This window comes from Eucyclogobius newberryi, unplaced genomic scaffold (assembly GCF_026437365.1).
Source record: "Eucyclogobius newberryi isolate DKJ021-1_F unplaced genomic scaffold, fEucNew1.0.hap1 SCAF_17, whole genome shotgun sequence".
In the NCBI taxonomy this organism is placed as follows: domain Eukaryota; kingdom Metazoa; phylum Chordata; class Actinopteri; order Gobiiformes; family Gobiidae; genus Eucyclogobius; species Eucyclogobius newberryi.
The window spans coordinates 24,420,907-24,440,315 of NW_027315801.1; the positions used below are offsets into that span (position 1 = coordinate 24,420,907).

A 19,409-nucleotide genomic window follows, 5' to 3' on the forward strand; every position below is an offset into this window, starting at 1 on the left:
AACACTCAATCCAGCCGAACAAAGTCAAAACAAGTTGAATTAAAGCGAAAAATTATGTACCTTTGGCACCATCTAGAGGTGAAAATGAAGAATGCTGTTCCAGGACCCAAATTGAATATACTTTTATTTACATATGCACATTTTGGTAGCTTATATTGGGCATTAAAAATATAATATTTGATAGATACATATAAATAACAAAAGTACAAATATCTTCAGTTCAATAGTCGGAGCAATACTTGTGTTTGTGTGACCTACAAACACGGCTGCTGTAAACTGTTCTGCTCCACCTCTCCATCCTCTCTTTCCTGTAGTTCCACAATGGACATGGCGGCTTGACAGTTTTCATCACTTTCTGCCCTCTCTCTATTCTCCTCCTGTGGTGCTCTTTTTTGAGCATCATTTGAACATTCTTCCACTAGCCCTTGATTGTTTGTAAATTGGCTTTCATCATTACTGTTGTCCTCCCCGTTCTTCTCCTCATCATCCTCTTCCTCATCTTCCTCCTCTCCCTCCTCCTCCTCCTCCTCCTCCTCCTCCTCTTCCGCCTCAGCCGCCTCGTCTTCATTTCCTGGCCCACTCCCCAAAGCTGGACATTTATGGTCCCTGTAGTAGCTCTGTCTGGTGAAGCCCTTGTTGCATGAGGAACATCTAAAGCGGTAATTGTCTGTGTGAGATTGTTGATGCTCCAACATGTGGGCTCTCCGACTGAAGGCCTTCTGACAGAAAATACACTTGTATGGCTTGATACCTGAAGGAACATACCATATGGTTAACATTTAATGATAAACGCAAGTCACTTATCGTGTTTGTTTTGCCTGTACATATACTGTAGTTTAAAGGTTAGTCTGTATTTTCGATGATACTTCATTAACCTCACCTGAATGAGACAGAATATGTGCTTTGAGTTTGTCTGGTCTGTTGAACTCTTTTGTGCAACCCACGTGTGTTCTGGAGGGATAAACAAAACAATCGTACATTTTTAATGCAGGAAGTGATAAAGGGCCCTCGAAACCCAAACATACCTAAAAGGACACTTGTACTTCTTGAACGGTTCATGAATGAGCATGTGTCTCTTGACTTTGTCCTTTCTGTTGAATGTGGCATCACATAATGAACACTTGTATGGCTTTTCCCCTGGAAATATGTGAAATATAGACATACAAGCATTTATTACAAGGGTTGGGGTATGTGGTAATCAACTTGTCTGAGCAGTGCACCACTTTTTTGTTTTGGTAATTTTCATATTAGTGTTATTTTGTGTTTTCAATACACTGCAAATCAATGCAAGAATTATTTTCAACTTGATTTCAACTGCTGCCAGTTGCTGGAGTCCTACTGCCCTCTTCTGACGGTTTCAGAAACAAAACTTTTTTCCTATAAATACTGCATACGGTACATCACTTTTGGTTAAACAACATCAAAGACCAAGTAATGGTTTTGCTCGCCGATCCCTTGGTCTACTGTTGGTGTATAGTTTTTTTTACACTATGTTGTACCTGAATGAATCCTCGAGTGCAGTTTGAGGTAGTGTTCTGTCTTAAAGGCCTTTTTACAGATCTGACACTTGAACCTTCGTCCAATGCCGTGGGTGGGGAGGTGGCGTCTGAAGTACCTCTCACAGGGGAACACCTTGTGGACAAACACACACATTACATCTAAAAACAAAATAATGTTATCATATTCATATCATACAGTTATTACTTGTTTATATTATATTCATACTTTGTGAATTTTGTTCAATGACAATGGCAATAAAGCTTTTTCTGATTCTGATTAAGAAAACTGAATTACTAAAATTCTACATAAAAAAATATTGAAGACGTGGCAAAATAAGCTTGGTTTTTTTGCCACGTCTTCAATATTTTTTTGCACATCATTGTCAGTACATGTATTTATATATTTATTTTTTTATAAAATTAACTTAGACAACTATCATGCTCTTACTGCGGAAACCCTGGCTTTGGAAATGAAACCAGAGCCTTCTGTGTGGAGTCGCCAACCTCACCCGCCCAACAACTGAGGCGTTCAAGTATATGCTTTGTTTCAATATACACTACCTTTTGGCAGTGTGGACAGGGAAAGCTGTGTGAAGCAGTGAGTAGATGTTGTTCTAGGGCTTCTTGAGTAGAATATCTACTTTGGCACTTTAAACACCTGGAGAACAGAATGGTGGTCACATTCATCCACTAACAGATTCTTTCTCTGCAGACTGCCGTTAGGGCCTGACCTGTAGACTGTGGCCTCTTTACGTGTGCTCTGCTGGGGACAGAAGCAGTGCGAGTACTGGTGCACCCCCAGCTCAAACAGTGAGGGGAACACTTTGTTACAGAGGTGACAGCGGTACGTCAGCTGCTCCTGGTGCGTCCGGATGTGTTCGAGAAACTGGTCCAGCTTCTGAAAGGTCTGGGAGCAGGACTTTAACACACACTTATAAACCTAAAAGAAAGAAAACAATGTTTTAAGATAAGAATAAAAGAAATGTGCATTTTAACTGACACCCCACTCACCTGTTCTCCTTTGTGCTGAGTAAGATGAGACTTTAGTTGGAAGTACGTTTTGAACTTGTTGGAGCAGAACTGACACTGGTATGAGCTGTCGATCACCACCATCTGTTTGGACTGAGTTTGGTTTTGTTCACTTTGAGTGTTCAGGCTTTGGTTCTGGACCTGTGTGTGGTCGTTTTGAGCAGCGTGTTCTTGGCCTGTGCCAGGATCTGCCTGCATTGATGTCACACTTTCTTCCAGCTCCCTGGCAGCTTCTGCAAACAGCCAGAAACAACAGAACTTTAACAAAAATATACAGTATTCTGAAAGGCTTTCTGGCTTTCATTGTTGTACTTTGCAGGAATACTTTTTATGCTGATAATAATAACATAATTTCACAATGTTTCTTATTTCATGTTTGGGTCTATGTCCCACTCAATACATGTTACATGTCAAAGGGTATTTGATATGTTGTATCCAGTAATGCTAACTAACTATTTTAAGGCTGTGTTCACACTGTAGGTCTTGAGAATCAACTCCAAATCCTATTTCTTTGGAGAGGTGGCTCAGAACATTTTGTGAACAGGATTTGTGGTGTTGTCACATTATGAGACAGATTTGTGAGCAAGCACCTCTTGTTAATATATATGTATCAAAGTAAATGGACAAAAGTTGAAGATTTATCTATGTCACTTTCCCAAAATACTGGTTCACAACTTTATTAGCATCATAAAGACTTTATTGGCCCGAAGGTTTTATTAGACAGCAAAGGTAAGCGTGAAATGGGGGATGAGAGAGAGGGGAAGACATGCAGTACATTGTCAGAGTCGGGGTTCGAACTCAAGACTGCATTTTCAAACTGATTTTGTTCTTATTTTCTAGTGCAAAAATGTGGCACTTGCTGTATTTCAGGTCTGTAGAAGTCAGCCAAATGTTCAGTATGCAGTCACTTTGCAAAAGATCAGATGAGAAGGAATGTCCAAAGAAATTTCTAAACAGTTTTTGTTGTTGTTTTTTTTGGTTAAATTGCACAAACATTGTTGTAATCACAGGTGTAGAATATGGTCTGGAACATAAGTATAATGTGCTGTAAGCTTTACCTGTTTGTGCCTGCTGCTCTTCGGCCTGTGATTGGATGCTCTGCAGTTCAGGCTCCTCCCCTTCCTCTTCCATTTGCTGCTGCTGTTTGTCATTGCTGTCTTCTTCGTGACACGACATTGGCACCACTTTGACTGTGACTGGAGACCTGGAAACTGTGCTGGATGTTCCCATAGGCCATACCTTTGGATAAATACAGATATAAGATTTGACAATAGCATTTATGTTTGTGTATTGAAATTAACCACATCCACGCGACACTTTCATACCTTGTGAGTCTGCATGTGTTTCTTCACATTGGATTTCTGGGCGAATGCACGGCCACAGACAATACACTGAAATGGTTTCTCTCCGGTGTGACTGTGTACAATGAAAACGCAACGGTACAATTGAAATAAAAAGGGGATTATTAACCAATTCCATTAAGTAATAACCCACCTTCGAATGTGCTGCTGAAGATCAAAATTTTTTGAGAAAATTTTGTCACAGAAATTACATTTAAGCTTCGGACCCTTCCCTTTCAAATGCTCTGCCACGGAGGACAGATAGGAAGACATTATTATTGCTGTATTGTTTTCAGAAGGACTCGATCTGTTCAACACATTTTGCTCACAAACCTGTTGCTCCTGCTGTCCCTTTCTTGCTGCTTCTCGGACGTTTGGGGATAATAACCTTTTCAAACTCTCCCATCTCGTTCATGTTGGTGGTGACGCTGCATGTTTTGGTTTTTGAGGACGGGTTTTCTTGTTTTCCAGGACTGTAGACCAGAGGAGAGGTAAAGGACTGACTCCCTACACACTGACTAGGCACCTATGGGATACATGAAAAAGGTTAGACACACCAATAGAAAATATACTAAAATATACATTCAGACTTAATCTAAAAATGTACACATTTGACCGACATTGGACCAAATGTAACTTTTTATTTAAGACAATATGTGCCTTAATTTTCTTTTGACGCCTTTTACAGCCTTTTTTCCGATCTTATTTTTGTTTCCTGCTCTCTCTGGCTGTGTTTTTATGTTTTATATACCTGTAAACAAAATAAAAAAATTAAATATAAAAAGGTACATGCTACTATTCCCTGCTACTGTTGCTTTTATGATTACCTGTACAGGATGAAATGGCTGTAGTCCTAGAGTGTGGATCTCTGCGCTGGTTCCGGACATTTGAGGTAAAGCGCTGTATACTTGTACCACGGAGTTGCTATGGCTGGCTGGGACCTGAGAGGACAGATTCTGTTGGGATGGGGGCAGCTGCGATTGCTGCGGGGGTTGAGGCTGCTGTTGTTGCTGCTGTTGTTGCTGTTGCTGCTGTTGTTGCTGCTGCTGCTGCTGCTGCTGCTGCTGTTGCTGGGGATGGTGATGGTGATGAAGGTGGTGGTGATGCTGAAGGTACGACACTCCAGCTGTGTGCATGCTCAGGTTGCTCTGCAGGCAAATCAGGGACAAATGAGGTATTATTTAAGGGAGTCTACATGCTTTTATTACTCTTTAGGTCCGTATACTAGTTCCTGTGTTGAGGATACATGTTTTTCCTGTGTCAGGGTTTCCTCCAAGTATGAAGAGTCTCACTACAAACCTAAAACCTCCAGCTCTGGTCCAGGATCCAAGCTCAAGATTTGGTGTATCACAGGGAACCACACAGCTGACACTCTTGACAGGTATATGACACATTTCCCAATAAAGACAGGAAAGTGAATTTTCAAATTATTACTTAGTTTGGTGGGATAGTCCCTGTGGTAAATATTTATCATAGTTTTAAATCAGTTATGTGGCAGTTTGTGAAGAAAAAATGAAAAATAAAAGTATGGATTGTGTCCTTTGATTACAATATGTTTGTTAGAAAACAGTTATAGAATTGCCTCAACCGATATCAGGTGTGTAAAATTATAAGCTTGGGAAAAATATTCATTTTTTTTGTTGTAAAATCGTAAATATAATCACAAAGTTTAGTGAAATGTGAAGATGTTCTCCCACATTAACCACTCACCTTCCCTCCGGCATCTGCAGCACTAATATGTCACTGTGACTTAAACCACAGAACTTTTATTCTGACCTGAGACATCGTAGAACCTGAGTTTCTTGTGTTACCTGCACTGGTGCCTGCATGCTGGCCATAGGCTGCTCGATAGAGGTGAACGCAGAGATGGCTGACATAAGAACCTCGTCACTGACCAGAACGTTTCCCTGGACCAGAGTGTGAGTCAGAGGAGAGGGGGGAACTGTGATGTATGTGGACACCTGTAAACAAGAAAAACAAAAAATCTTATTTTGTTTTAACATTTCAAACATTCAGTGTGTTTGATGAAGAACAACTTTCCAACGCATTTTAATTAAAATAGCAAACGGTCATTCATCATTACAACCATTGATCAACTAATTGTGAAAGGTAATCTATAAAAATAATCGTGATCGTAGTTTTTATAATAATAATCTTTACCTGGTCTTTACGGAGTCTAAAACACAAATGAAAAGATAGTGACATCATTAAATCAAAATGCCAAAAACAAATAATCACTTTCTGATTCTCTATCCAGAAGCCTTCATTCACCATATCCCAACAGTTATTTGGTTGATTATGTATATAAAAAGTCTCAATGTACATTATAAATATTTAGTAGTAAAAGTTTGCTCTATTCTCTATTATTGTTTTATGACTAAACGTATCTTCAAACTACAATCACGTTAATAACACATGAGCAATCGCTGCGTCATATATCATTACATTATAATTATAACTATCATAATAATAACATTTGTTGCATAGTAGTTACACAAGAACGGACCTGTCTGTTGGTAGGAGCCTGTGGTACAGAGCTTATTGATGGGACGGGGGTGTAGACGTTCGTTGAGGCCAGGGACACAGTGGACAGGGATGGGGCATTGGACTGGCACTGCTCCCTCTTGTGTGTCATGAAAGCAGGGAGCGAGTTGAACTGTTTCTTACACTTCCCACACAAAAACACATCCTCATCATCTGTGAAAAATACATTGTTTACATGTATTTCATCATACAATAATGTACAAAATAATAATAATGAAGTTTTATTATTTCAGCTACCCATAGACTGGATAGTGGGTGTCCCAGAGACATTTTGATTGTTGGGGTCTGGAACTCCGCCTTGGCCATCGAGCAGTGATTGAACGGCCAACACTGTCTGGTTATCCATGCCTGCAAAAGAAGGAGGAATCAAATATACAGTTAGTCTTTATTCATACACTGTTTTTGCATGTACCTTTTGGTTTAATTTTGAGGTGACAGTTTATCATCAAATAAACAAATATGTTGTAATTGTACGTTTATGTTTACCACACAAACACTACGGCCATTCATTCATGTTTAGCTTGTAAACAAAGTCACAGTTTTTTGGAGATTCCATACCAACCACTCAACTATTCAAACTAACTCCCATTAATTATAGTGTAGAATGCAGTGTTACTATTTACAAAATGCAAATGTACGTATGTTTTTAACGCATATGACTTCAAGAAACTGATATAATAATAAACACATTTTAAAATGTGTAAATGTGATCCTTCATCACTGTAAATTCATAATGTAGAAGCAACTGAGGGTCTCGTAAATAATGGTTTGTATGTAAAAATGAGAACGTTTTTATTCGTCAATGTATGGTGGTTGTAGTAAACTCAAATGAGTGAATATGCTGTAATAAATGGATAATTCATACCTTCGAGTACCTCAAATATTGCCTGCGCCATCTTGAAGCTGTCCTACTGAGAGATTGACACTCGACTGGCACAGTCTGCTTGTTCAGGGCACGAGAGAGAGTGTGATTTTCTATTACATGTCACTTTTGCTACTAAAGGTCTCGTGTCCAAAACAAGTGGTTTAAGATCAGAATTATGCCAGACCATTTAAATGTGTTATAGTAGTAAATCCTTATTAAAAAAAAAGAGCAGATGTAAACAAAAGTAGATTAAACACATTGTTTTCAACTCCTTACCCTAGTATAACAATACTATTTGATTTTTATTGTTATTATTAGATTATATATTATGATGGTACACATTTTCAGAAAATTCGTGAAAATAGAACAACCCTTTATGGTTTACTCTGGGTTTACTGTGAGGACTCCTTTTGTTCCCACATCTTCAGGGACGTGAACGCCTCATCTGCTCGATGTCTCTGAGCTCGTGACAGTGAGCGGCAGCTGCGAGGACAAATGACACCTCTTCAGTCCCGCCCTGCGGAAAGTACGTCCTCTCAGCCAATGGCATCACTCAGATTAGCTCACGTGATAGTTTCGCGGCAAAAAGGGTTTCGCGCGAAAACTGCCCGACCCTTGTTTCGATGTAGATCAGCTGGGACAATAACAACAATAACAGCGGGGTCGGGACGGGGCTTTTGTCCGTGGACGTGACACAGGGAGAAGCACCCGCTGGAGCCACGGCTGGTCTTTTAAACGGATTTGTGTTTTTATTTCACGCTTTGCTTTGCTTGTAGATCCAGCTTCCTGAGTGCCCCAACAAAACGAGGGGGTTGAAGAACTGCGGCTAGCGCTAACATGCTAATCAGATCCGGACTTTCATGGACAGAGATGCAGACTTCTGTGTAATTTTCACTCCGATGCCCGTGCTTTTGAGGGCTTGTGCTCTGAAACATCTGCCGTTTGCACCGTTTTGTGTTTTTTGCCTGCTAGCCTACTCTTGTAAAGCAGTTATAAAGTTGTAATAGTTCTTACAGTCAGCCGTGCTTCTCGTTTAACCACTTCTAAATAGACTAAACTCGTAAATATCTCTTTTGGCAGCCCGATCGGTCACTTGTATCACTCATATTCGTACTCGGACCTAAGCTAGCGCATTAGCATTGCTGTAGTTTTGTCTGTGACAGTGTGGCCAGGCCTCGCAGTACACTGTACTGACAGGACACATGAAAACAAAAGATTAGCCTGTTCTGCTGCTAGCCCGCTAATCTAAAGCTTTTTATTGTGCCGCATGGCTGTCTAATCGAGGCTAAGTTTGTCCATTCTTTTACAATAGAGTTGCAAATGGAGAAGCTTCAGTGCATTTAGCTGCGTTATTATATTTGACTAATTTCCTGTTTGATGCCACAATACGTCTTGTTTGCTGCTCAGTCGTCTGTGAATAAGTCAAGTTTTTGAAGTGTAGACTATTTATATGTGTAGTTTATACATTTACCATCGTTATAAATAGGTAGTTATATTGAAATGTCAAACTTCAAGACGAGATATCATTTGTAAATAGGATGATACAAGCACAACATCTTGCAACATAAATGAAATTCCTGCAAATGCATTTAGCTTAGTAGCCCCCAGTGTTTATAACATCTGAGCCTGCACTGAACTGTCCAGTAGAATAGGTTTTTGCCATGTCAGAGACTCTGATATCTGGACGCACATCGGAGGACCTGTTGGCAGACTTTGAGACTTTGCTGAACTCTGGGACAATAGCGCTTGGAGAGGACCACCAGATTGTGATCATCACCAGCCCAGGCCATGAGGGACTCCACCCTGCTGCTGCCCCGACCAGCACCGGCGAAATACTGCTTTTCGCCACACCACAAGGACCCCCTAATGTTGCCATTCAAGACAAGAAACGTCTGCCTCTGGGAAGACCACCGGTGAGGGCAAAACGAAAGGGAAAGACACGTTTAGCTGAAGTGAACTATACACTTTTGATTTCATTATCTCCACTTTGACTCTGAGCAATAACCCTGCGTTCAGTGCTCTTAGAAATCACTTTTAAATATGTTTTGAATGTTATAGTATGAAATAGAAATATTGCTTTCGATGCATATTCTTGTATCATTCATAGAAATGGTAGTAATAGGTAAGTTTGAAGTCATATAAACTACCAAGAGCCCCTTTGACCTGTAAACAATCTTCAGTTGATAATGAAAAGATGATAAACTTGGTTGTTAATTGCACAGGTAAAGAGGAAGTTGGACCTGGACAGTGACCATCAGTATGTGAGCACCACCAGGCCCTCCACCGCTCCCCCCTCCACTCCAGCCCCTCCGCGAGGTTTGTACTGCACTTTTAGGTCACCTCCCTGACCCGGTGACCTCTGCGCAGCTGTCTCTGCCCTCCCAACACTTGTCCTTTCATAAAGACACACAACAGCCTTTCACACTGGCATTGTCTTGTCCTGGTCGTCAAAGTCTGGCATGTCAAAAGATCAGGGTCGGAGCCTGTCGGTTGTTTTTTGCTGTCTAGTGTTAAAATGCAGGAGGCACATTGAGGAATATGGTTGTATGAGATAAATGGTGTAATTACCCACTGTTCATGCATTATTACATTTTGTGCTAATAAGTACGCTTGAAACAAAACAAAAACATTTTTTGTAACAAGCCACGTTCTTATTGAATACTGAATATGTTGTAATCCACAGTAAGTTCCTGTAGTTTGAAGGAAAACAAAAATGGATCCACCTTATTTTTATGTTTTACTCAAACTAAATATTGTGTTATATGGCAAGATAAGCATATGTGTATTTGTACCGTAAGTATTAGTCGGTATACAAACAGAATTAAGTAATTGTGTAGTTAATTTATTTGATTAGTATTCACACATAGACATGATTGATGATGAAATTAAATATGAAACAGCACTATGCTCAAACTGCATTCACTGCATTTCTTTCAGAAATCAATGCAAGTTTAAGTTCTAATCAATTAAAAAAAAAGTATATATATATATATATATATATTTATTTACGGTGTACAGTATATAATGTATAAAGATATAAAGTATGAGGGTAAAACGGTAACTGCTACTTTTTTAGGGATTATGTGTGGAAAAAATACTCCATTGTATGTAATAATGTCTTTAAAAAATAAGTATTCAGAATCAGAAAAGGTTTATTGCCAAAATTAACAAACATAGGGATTTTCTTTGGTGATTCGGTGCAACATACAACGTACATATATACGATGAACAATGATAAAAAAAAACAAGATATATAGAATGAAAAAGGGCATGCATTGAGGAAAAACTATTTAAATTAACTGGAAAATAAAAATAGGCTTACTATGTACTCAAAATTTAGTTAAATTTACATATTTAGTGCAGAAAGTCAACATTGCAGTGAGTGATTTAAATTATGGTTTAACTGACTGAAGTGTTCATGAGTCCAACTGTCTTCTGGGCATTGAACTCTGGATTGTTACTGCTGCACCAGCACACTCTTTTGCCCAATAAAAGGATTTATTTCCGCAGAAGATGCTTAAAAAAACTAGAACTAAATCTGTAGGAGTTGTGGTTCTGATAGGACACTGACACACAACAATACGTACAAAAACAGACAAAACAAAGTACACCGACACACCAGGGCATCCGTCTGCAGCGCCATCTTCTAGTCACATGTCTTCAAATGTAGGAGAAAAACTGTTCAGAATTTGGGTATATTTGTTGATGCTCTGTCTGGCATATTCGGCATAAATGAGTGACAAAAAACAAACACCCCCAGGAGAAACACTTCTTAATCAACTCAAAATACAGCGCCTTTTCTTTGTTACATGTTTTGTGATCTATGTGTGTTCAACCTGAACAAGTGCGTTTGACTAAAAAACACCAGCTTGTCATTATTATGTATGTCAACAGGTGGTTAGTTCCTTTATTCTGCTCTTCACTGCTCTGTTTATTCTTTCAGTTCCTCGAATCATCTCTGAGAAGTCCCGTTATGACACGTCCTTAAACCTGACCACCAAGCGCTTCCTGGACCTCCTGTCCCAGTCTGCTGACGGAGTGGTGGATCTCAACTGGGCCTCACAGGTGCTGGACGTGCAAAAGAGGAGAATATATGACATCACCAACGTCCTGGAGGGCATTCAGCTCATCTCCAAGAAGTCCAAGAACCATATTCAGTGGCTGTGCGTGTCTAATCCTTCTCTGTTTTTTAGTTGTTGACCTTTTCTTTACATTTGTTTCTCCGTTCATTCCAACAGTGGGAACCGTATTGATGGGGAAGCCGTATCCCGTCAGAAAGATTTACAGAGAGAAGTGTGCGATCTCTCAGACACAGAGGAGAGGTTGGATGAGTTGATAACCAAATGCAACTTACAACTGAAAATGCTCACAGAAGATCAACAGAATAAGAAATATCCTTTTCCAAGTGACAATCCCAGAAGGCAAAGCTGAAAGAGCTTGATTGTGCGTTCAATTCATGTTCAGAAAAGTTCCGTTTCACTAAAGTCTTTTGTTTCATAGTCAAGGTAAAGCCTGCTGTTGGTGCAGTTACTTTGTGTCTTTTGTGACTGTTGTGGAGCATAAATATGGGCAAATAGTCATACCCATTCTTTTAGGAAACATAAACTTAATATAAACGGTAAAGATCGTTCCTAAACAACAAAACGTCTTGGCTTCACTCTCCTCTGCGGCGCTATTTTGCCCCATGTGTTATCTGTGGTTGTCCTTAATTTTGTTCACGTTGGGATATGTGCGGTGCCAGGACTTGAAGAAGTCTTTTGACTCTCCGGATCAGCTGGTGATGGTCATCCGAGCTCCTCCAGAGACACAGATGCAGGTTTCTGAGCCCAGCGAGGTACGACTATGGTCCATGCTCTTTGACTTCCCTAAGATGATATGATTGTAACATTGGTTTGTGTGTAACTCAGGGTTACCAGGTGTCGCTCAAAAGCACGCAAGGGCCTATCGACGTCTTCCTCTGCCCTGAAGACAGTTCTGGAGTTTGCAGTCCAGTTACAGGCAGCAGTCCTCTCAAACCTAATGGAGATGTGTCTCTCACCCCTCATCACACTTACCAATCACCATCCAGGCTTTCAGCAGCCGACCTGGAAGTGGGTTTGTCCTCTCCAACCTCCACCTGCTCCACAGCGACAGCGGCTTCTCAGCAGGACGTCTGCGGTCTGTTAGGGGGAGACACAGGTCTGTGGCCTTTCACATTCATCATGGTTAGAGATACTAATAGAGCTTTTCCTACTCTACTTTATTAAAGCTAATCAAAGTGTTCAGTTGCATGGAGTCCTGTATGTAGTAGTATATCAAATTAATTTGAGGTCTTGCTCTGACTTTACTAATGTGCTCAGAAGATTAGGGAGATGGAGAGTTTTTGATGCATCTAAAGATTATTAACCATCAGTCTCTTCACACTCTCATTGCTCTGATAGAGTCTCTGCTCGGAGGGGACCCCTTTCCTGCTCTGGGCGACATGGCAGACTTTGACTTTTCTTATTTGTCAACTTCGGACTTCCTGGGTGGAGATGGACTTCCTCTCCCATTGGACGGTTTCATTAACCTGTCCCCACCTCACGGTCACGACTACCACTACGGCCTGGAGGACCATGAAGGCATCAGTGAACTGTTCGACAGTGAGTTTGGGGACCTCTCCCATGTTTTAGGGGACTCCTGAAGAAGACAGTCACTGGCATTCATGAGTAAATGTAGTGAATGGATTTTGTACATTGATGTGAGTTGTACAGATTACTAGCACTTCTTCTTGGCCATGTAAACCTTTTAGACAATGTTCCTAGCTTTATTCTAGCTATTTAAATTATTTATGTGAGTATATACTTTTGATATTTTGTACCAAGTCAGGTTGTTTTGTTGCTAATGTTTCATGGATAGAGCAGGTGTTTCAGAGCATGTAAGACGGATTATCTTTCATCACATACATCTTTGTAGCTCACATGTTCAGGGGACGTTCTGAAGAAAACAGTCCTGGTTATAAAGATGTGGGTTCCCACTGTTCAAAAAGCGGCACTGCAGTTGATATTTTAAACTGAAATAGTAAATTAATATCCAGGTATGACATGCTAAACGGCATGTTCATTAAGTAGAATAATGTATTTTTAAAAAGAGATGGTGAAGTAGTAAGAGCTCCAGCAGTTGGTCTCTTAATGTCTCTTTTATAAACTTAAACCTCAAGTTAACATCTACTGAGTAGCAGAAAGCAACTGAATACTAGGAATTAAATTATATTTTGGATAAATCCAGATGTTGGTGGCAATAAATGAGGTAAAACTTTGTTGAATGTTAATAGTGTGAGGAAATAGACTGCTGCAGTTGTGTTAGCAGATACTAGTCCTGTGTGTTAGGCATTTAGGCCTAGTTTCAGGTGTTTGGAGGTGGCAGGTATGTTTTAATGCAAATATGTGTGAGTGCTAAATCTTTTATTGTCCTGGATAGAAATGCATGTTCTCTTATACACCTGCGAGTGTGTGGGATTGGCCCTTAAACTTGTAATGGACAGTTGTTTTTTTTGTCTAAATGACAAATTAATTCATGACGGCTGGCTGTCAGTAATATTCAAAATCTGAAGAAATTAACTTCTCATTCTCTTGCTGACTTACATCATCGTCCTTCCTTCTACATTTAAATACAATGAGCTTCATATCAGCGTGACCCCAAGAATAGCTCATGGAAGAGACTATTTTGTTTTGGTCCAACCCAAACATCCTGCTTTTGTTATCGGCATCACAAGGTTACATTTAGTTGTCTTCTTGTCTTAAATATTCAGATATCAAGTTCTTCTGTTATAAAACAGCATGATGTGTCCATCAAGTTCATCAAGTTGAAAATGAGAAACTGCCTTTTGAACTATTATATAGTTAGAAATGCCTTATCTTTAAGTTATCTAAGCTAACATGTTTGATTTGATTGAAGTTAAAATATTTTGTTTGTGTTTCTGTGTTGATTTTTATATTTATTTAAATGGGGTTTCTGAGAGAAATGGTACACAATTTATCATTGTTTTTTCCCTTTTTCTGGGGCAGTTGTTAAATTATATTTTACTCTTATAATTTTGAAAGTCTGGTTCAGTATTTTGTAAAACTAGGTTCTCTCCTGGCCCACAGAGTCATGTAATTAAAATGTCATGATATTGGGCTTCTGGCAAAGGTGGTTTGGAATAGCAGTCTCTCATTGTTCCTTTTACAAAATACTGGACTTTATCTGACTAAATTAATGCTGGTAATGTTATGTTAAGTCCATAATTTAAATTCGATTGTTCGTCTGTTGAGACTGTGGCTTCTTGAGAATAAATGTAATTTGTGGGCCATAGAGTGCTTTTGTGTGAGTGTGTGGAAATGGTAACAAATTATGTTTTCAGTTTTGTGGGATTTCATTTAGAATTTTCTTTGACACATTTGCACCAGGGTTGGTCTCAAATCACAAAAATCAATCATTACGTTAAATTGATTGTCAATGCCCATTTTATTTGATTTAAAATATATATTAATGTAAGATGTGATTGATACCAACCCTTATTCTGCCATGCTTTTAAGGGACACTGATTTTCCAGTAACCGCCCCTATTTTTGCTATAAATTTTATTTTTGTTGTTACATACTGGGTAGAACAATTTTGTACTTTCAATTATTTCTCGAGAAAACTATGCCCTTTTGTAATAATTGTGGACAAAAATAAAAAAAAAATGTTTTAATAATTTTTTTATGTTTGTTGTATCTTCACTTATACACAACACATTGTCTCTAAAGTACTGTGCAGATAACAAACAAGCATAGATAAAATAGGCTAAAAACATACAATATACAATATGTATCTTATATTATATAAAACAATAAAAGACATTCAGAGGACCAAACAATTCTCATGCCGGGTTTAATCCCAGTGAATAAATACATTTTTCAACGAGACTTAGAAGCGTCAACTATTTGTGTTCAACTACCGGCCTCTAGTGGTAAAAGACGTTATTGCACTGCATTTTAAATCTGTCTATCGTTGCTCATGAACAATAGTACTATATGCCACCTTTATTTACAGTATGGAACACTTTAGACAGACCTGACAGAAATCACAAAACAGTTTAAGACCTAAAAGAGAAGAGTGAAAGAAATCATTTCAGTCATGCGCAGCTGAACAAGAGCTTAGATTTGAACATTGTCAGAGTAGAAGCCTGTCTCACATCTTCAGGAAGACTGTTCCAGATTTTAGCTGCATAAAACTGAAACACAGATTCCCCATGTTTAGTCCTGATTCTGGGCACCAGCAGGAGGCCGGTCCCTGAGGTCCTCAGAGTCCGAGATGGTTCATATGGCACTAACATATCCAAGATGTACTTTGGTGCTAGGCCATGGAGAGACTTGTACACAAGCAGAGCTGCTTTAAAGTCTATTCTCTGAGCCACAGGAGCCAGTGCAGAGACCTGAGAACAGGACTAATGTGATCATACTTCCTGGTTCTAGTCAGGACCCGAGCAGCAGCGTTCTGGATGTACTGCAGCTGTTTTACAGCTCGTTTGGAGAGGCCAGTGATCAGGCCGTTACAGTAGTCTAATCTACTGGAGACAAACGCATGGATAAGTCTCTCCAAATCGGGTTTAGACGCTATACTTTTGATTTTGGGAATGTTTTTTAGATGGTAAAAAGTTGCTAATTTGGTCTGATGTGGCTGTTAAAATTCAAGTTTGAGTCCATTATTACCCACAGATTTCTAACTTGATTTGTAGGTTTTAGAGCGAGACTCTGGAGGTGACCGCTAACACTTTATCTTTGTTTCTGTGGGCCAAAGACGATGATTTTAGTATTTTCTGATTTCAGCTGGAGAAAGTTGTTTTGCATCCACACATTGATCTGTTGGATGCAGTGACAGAGTGAATCCACTGGTCGGATGCTCCTCCGGCCTACAGGTCAGAGTCGATAGATAGGGCATCTAAGGTGCAATTATCTACAATACTTTCAATGATTTTGGAGACAAAAAGAAGATTTGAAAGAGGTTTGTAGTTTACCAATAGTTCATGATCATGTTTAGGCTTTTTCAGAAGTGGTTTAATGAATGCATGTTATTAGGACTGTGGAACACAACTGCTTTCTAATTAGGTATTTATTATGTTAAGAATATAATCTAATTAGGGGGAGAATGTCTTTGAGGAGTCTGCTTGGAATTGGGTCTAGGACACAAGCTGAGGTTTTAGAGGACCTAAAGTCTAAAGTTATCTCTGCTTGATCTACAGCAGTGAACCTTTCTGGTGTTACTGGTGGATTTATTTTGGACACTAGTTATACAGCTTGGGCTCGTTCAGGGCTAAAAGTTGGAGTATTTTCATTTAGTTTATCTCTAATTGTTGTGATTGGGCCCACTGTGCTATTTATGCCATTTATAAAACTTGCAGGACAGTGCATGCTTCAGAGGGTTGTGACTTAACGTTCAGTTCACTACACATCGCACTGCTTTTTTATTAAAGTCTATCCATGTCCTTACTTTCTCCTCATCCAGTTTCTTTATTTGTTAAATATGTTAGTATGCTGCATTCAGCCTTGTGTCACTGCAAGTAGCTGAGGTGCTTCCATTTAGGGGTGTGTAGATTAATCCAAAAACACTTTGGATGTAATAAATAATACAAAGTTGTTCAATGCATGAATAAATGCTTATATTTACAATGTTTAAAACAAATATTTATATGTATACACAATTTTTACAACAAATCTTTCCATTTACAATGTTTACGTGCTTATAAAAAATCTTTATATTTACTTGTTTATAACAAGTTTTTTAAAATGTCTACAACAAATCCTTATACTATGTGTCTATATATATACATATATATACTATAAGTCGCACCTTTTTTCATAGTTTTGGACTATGACTCCACTAGACTTATACTCCAGTGCGACTTATATATGCCTTTTTTCTTCTCTGTTATGCATTTGTTTGGTTGGTGCGACCTATAGTCCGAAAATTACGATATTTATAATATTTACAACAAATCTTTATATTTCAACTATACATGTACAGTCTGAAGCTGGTAGGAACCATCCTACCAGGTAGAAAGGATCAGGTGCATATGGACTCATCCTCATGACGGGGCCATATGCAGACTCAGCAAAGACGTTTTTCATCTTCTTCTTCTTACATTTCTTGCCATAATTGTCCTTGACCGACCAGTCGGGGTACAGAGCCTGATGCTCCAGACGTAGTTTGTTTGCCTGTTCAAAGTACGGAGCCTTCTCCTCTTCAGACAGAGACGCCCAGCACCTTCCCACCTCTTTATTGACTGTAGCTGAGTTGGTGATGTTGAGCTCCTCCTGAATTTTCAGCCTCTGCTCAGCTCTGTACAACATGAAGGCGTTTAATGGCTTCTTAACGTTCGAGTCGACAGAGTCGCGCTGTCGCTTCCTGAAAGAAGAAAACATATAAACGTAAGTGAATGCAGACTTAAATTCTAGTGGCCTAGTGTTATAACCTTATTCAACCAGAATGTTTTATTTATTTTCAAGTTACCTTGAAGTGACATTGCTGGGTGCCATAGGGACGGAGCCATGAGCGGTAGAAGGTGTCCTGGTGTACAGTGTCTCCTAGTTGCTACAAAAATGAAAAGAAAAAACATTAGTTTATCCATCAAACATAACTATTCAGAGATTTTATTATCATGTACGTACTTTCCAAATGGATGTAGGATGGATGATGTACCAGCCGGGTCCATCATTTGAGGACTAGTAGTTGGAGCGTATGGTCCCAGGGTAGGCATGTGTATTTGCTGAGAAACCACAGTGTGGGCCTCAGGTTGGTTGCCTCTCAGCTCTTGTGCAGGTATGGACGCTGGCATCGATGTTACAGAAGGCCCTCCCACAGAGGCAAGTGCTGGAACTTCAGCATCAACAACCAAACCTAGATCATCCAACATGCCCTCAATCCATGTAGTGAGAGTGGACTTAATCTCCTCATAGTCCATGGTGCTCAAATAGGCCACAACATCGATGGTGCTAAATGTCTCAGTGATGACTTCAGGCTTCAGAGGGGCCGAAGGACAAGGTGGAGGACATGGGAACAACCTATCACTGTCCAAAAAGTGACCCAGTAATCCAAAAGTCTTCAGGACCTCCAGAAAGTCCAGTCTGGTCTCTGACTCCATGATGGTCCTTTATGGAGAACTGTAAAGATGCAAAAAGAGTAACTGTTAATTCATGGTAAATATTTTTTTCTGTGATGCTATGAAATGTATCAAAAGTATGCCCAAGTATTATCTGAAATTAGCACCATAAGTGTATATTTAAGTAAGACGTGAAACAGTTTGACAGTAATATCATAAAGGCGGCAATTTGACCAAGAAGAGACTGATCAACCCACTGCAATTTGGGCTAATTTCACTGTGATTTACAAAGAATGAGTACTTACTACATGTACTAAGCTAGTACTGACAGAGCTGTTAGCTAGTAGTTTGTCCAGCGGGAGTGTTATCAATAGTGTGTGACCAGCCAAGTGAAACAGACTGCAAATGAAGGAATCACGGCCTAAATTTATAGTCAGGGTCTTTATGACGTACAAGTCACGTGGCTAATGTCACTGTCGCTATGTGCGTGACGTCAACGCTGACAACAAGCATTCAAATAATAACATCTATGCTAACAATGTCAACACTTCTTTGAATTCAACAAGTCATAACACGGCGAGTTTAAGCTCAATCACAAATGCAATTAGTGTGGATTAAAGCTTATTTTGTTAGGTTTCTAACGATATCTTGCTTCATTGGTTTTCCAAACAGATGTTTTCAGTAAGACTCGTTTTTAAAAGTCCGACCATAGTTTTGTTTTAGTTTGTCAGGAAACAGCGCTCTCTGGTGGATGTTTTAAAAGGTCCACATAGTAATCTAATTATAGATTTATAGATTTTGTGAAACTGTTAACTATATAGCCTAATAAATAAATCATTTTATAGTTAAATTATTATTTATTTTGTGGTACCAAATTATCAGCATTATGAAGAGGAAATGGGGTTAGAAAATATAGTATAATTCAGTGACAATATGATGAATCATTTAAAGTAACAATTTATTATACAGGACATTTATAGTTATATCGAGAATGAGAATGTGAGAAAATAAGAATATAAAACAGTATGAACAGTTAATAACAGTAATATTAAC

At 39.2% G+C, this 19,409-nt stretch overlaps 2 protein-coding genes across 2 annotated transcripts; one reads left to right on the forward strand and one right to left on the reverse strand.

Annotated features, from left to right (window-relative positions):
* Positions 1-107: 107 nt before the first annotated feature.
* Positions 108-7,365, reverse strand: znf341 (zinc finger protein 341). The gene is made up of 16 exons (XM_072449552.1): positions 7,278-7,365; positions 6,650-6,760; positions 6,375-6,565; positions 5,680-5,829; positions 4,696-5,016; positions 4,202-4,394; positions 4,023-4,113; positions 3,854-3,944; positions 3,587-3,767; positions 2,511-2,761; positions 2,231-2,439; positions 2,061-2,157; positions 1,500-1,632; positions 1,026-1,137; positions 881-951; positions 108-751 (listed from the first exon to the last, which is right to left on the reverse strand). Exons 1-16 carry the CDS (start codon positions 7,306-7,308, stop codon positions 255-257), a joined length of 2,730 nt encoding a protein of 909 aa, XP_072305653.1. The 5' UTR covers positions 7,309-7,365; the 3' UTR covers positions 108-254.
* A 497-nt stretch (positions 7,366-7,862) lies between these two features.
* e2f1 (E2F transcription factor 1) lies at positions 7,863-12,964 on the forward strand. The gene is made up of 7 exons (XM_072449553.1): positions 7,863-9,190; positions 9,500-9,593; positions 11,221-11,440; positions 11,516-11,668; positions 11,997-12,111; positions 12,185-12,455; positions 12,698-12,964. Exons 1-7 carry the CDS (start codon positions 8,939-8,941, stop codon positions 12,937-12,939), a joined length of 1,347 nt encoding a protein of 448 aa, XP_072305654.1. The 5' UTR covers positions 7,863-8,938; the 3' UTR covers positions 12,940-12,964.
* The last annotated feature ends 6,445 nt before the right edge of the window (positions 12,965-19,409 follow it).